The following is a 1,043-nucleotide window of genomic DNA, read 5'->3' as shown; positions in this document are numbered from 1 at the left end:
TCTCAACAAAGGTTTCCGACATCGAGTCGGTGGCGCGTGCGGTTCTACCAAAGTTCTATGCACATGACTTGCACGTGGAGACTTGGAGGGTATTTTCGTCATGTGGAAAACGGTGCGTTTTAACAGCAAACCCAAGAATCATGGTAGAACCATTTCTGAAGGAGTTCTTAGGCGCTGACGTAGTCATCGGAACTGAAATTCACACAATCGGCCGGCGAGCCACCGGCCTGATTCAAAGTCCTGGAATCATTGTGGGAAAAAACAAGGCTACGGCGGTGGGGGAAATCCCAACGCCGGATATTGGGATCGGTGACCGGAAAACTGATTACCCCTTTATGAAGCTCTGCAAAGAGGGGTATGTGGTTCCGGCGAAGCAGGAGGTTAAGCCGGTCACCGTCGATAAATTGCCTAAACCAATCGTGTTCCACGATGGGCGACTGGTTCAAAAGCCGACGCCGTTAATGGCGATGGTTTTAGTTCTATGGATTCCAGTCGGGTTTGTTCTTGCTTGCTTGCGGATTGCTGCCGGTTCTCTCCTCCCGATGCCGATTGTGTACTATGCCTTTTGGGCTCTTGGCGTTCGGGTCAAAATCAACGGTACACCACCACCTCCGGCGAAGAAATCCACCGGCCAAACCGGCGTCCTCTTCATTTGTTCTCATCGAACCCTTCTCGATCCAATCTTCCTCTCAACCGCTCTCGGCCGTCCAATCCCCGCCGTGACATACTCAATCTCCCGCCTCTCGGAGATCATTTCTCCCATCAAAACCGTCCGCCTGAGTCGCGACCGAGCGGCCGACGCCGCAATGATCAAGAACTTACTCCAAGAAGGCGACTTAGCAATTTGCCCAGAAGGGACGACATGTCGGGAGCCATTCCTGCTCCGATTCTCAGCATTGTTCGCAGAGCTAACAGACGAGATCGTTCCAGTGGCGATGTCGAACCGAATGAGCATGTTCCACGGGACGACAGCGAGAGGGTGGAAAGGGATGGACCCGTTTTACTTCTTCATGAACCCAAGTCCGGTCTACGAAGTGACGTTT

General features: G+C 52.7%; 1 protein-coding gene across 1 annotated transcript; it reads left to right on the top strand.

Annotated features, from left to right (window-relative positions):
* Nucleotides 1-5: 5 nt before the first annotated feature.
* LOC111786951 (glycerol-3-phosphate 2-O-acyltransferase 6-like) lies at nucleotides 6-1,040 on the top strand (the record flags this gene model as incomplete). The annotated part of the gene is made up of 1 exon (XM_023667135.1): nucleotides 6-1,040. A coding segment is annotated over one exon (1,035 nt), but the record flags the coding sequence as incomplete, so codon positions are not given.
* Between the last annotated feature and the right edge of the window lie 3 nt (nucleotides 1,041-1,043).

This window comes from Cucurbita pepo, unplaced genomic scaffold, assembly GCF_002806865.2.
Source record: "Cucurbita pepo subsp. pepo cultivar mu-cu-16 unplaced genomic scaffold, ASM280686v2 Cp4.1_scaffold003591, whole genome shotgun sequence".
Classification (NCBI taxonomy): Eukaryota; Viridiplantae; Streptophyta; class Magnoliopsida; order Cucurbitales; family Cucurbitaceae; genus Cucurbita; species Cucurbita pepo.
Note: the sequence above shows the minus strand (reverse complement) of the source record. Positions and strands in the feature narration are given on the sequence as shown.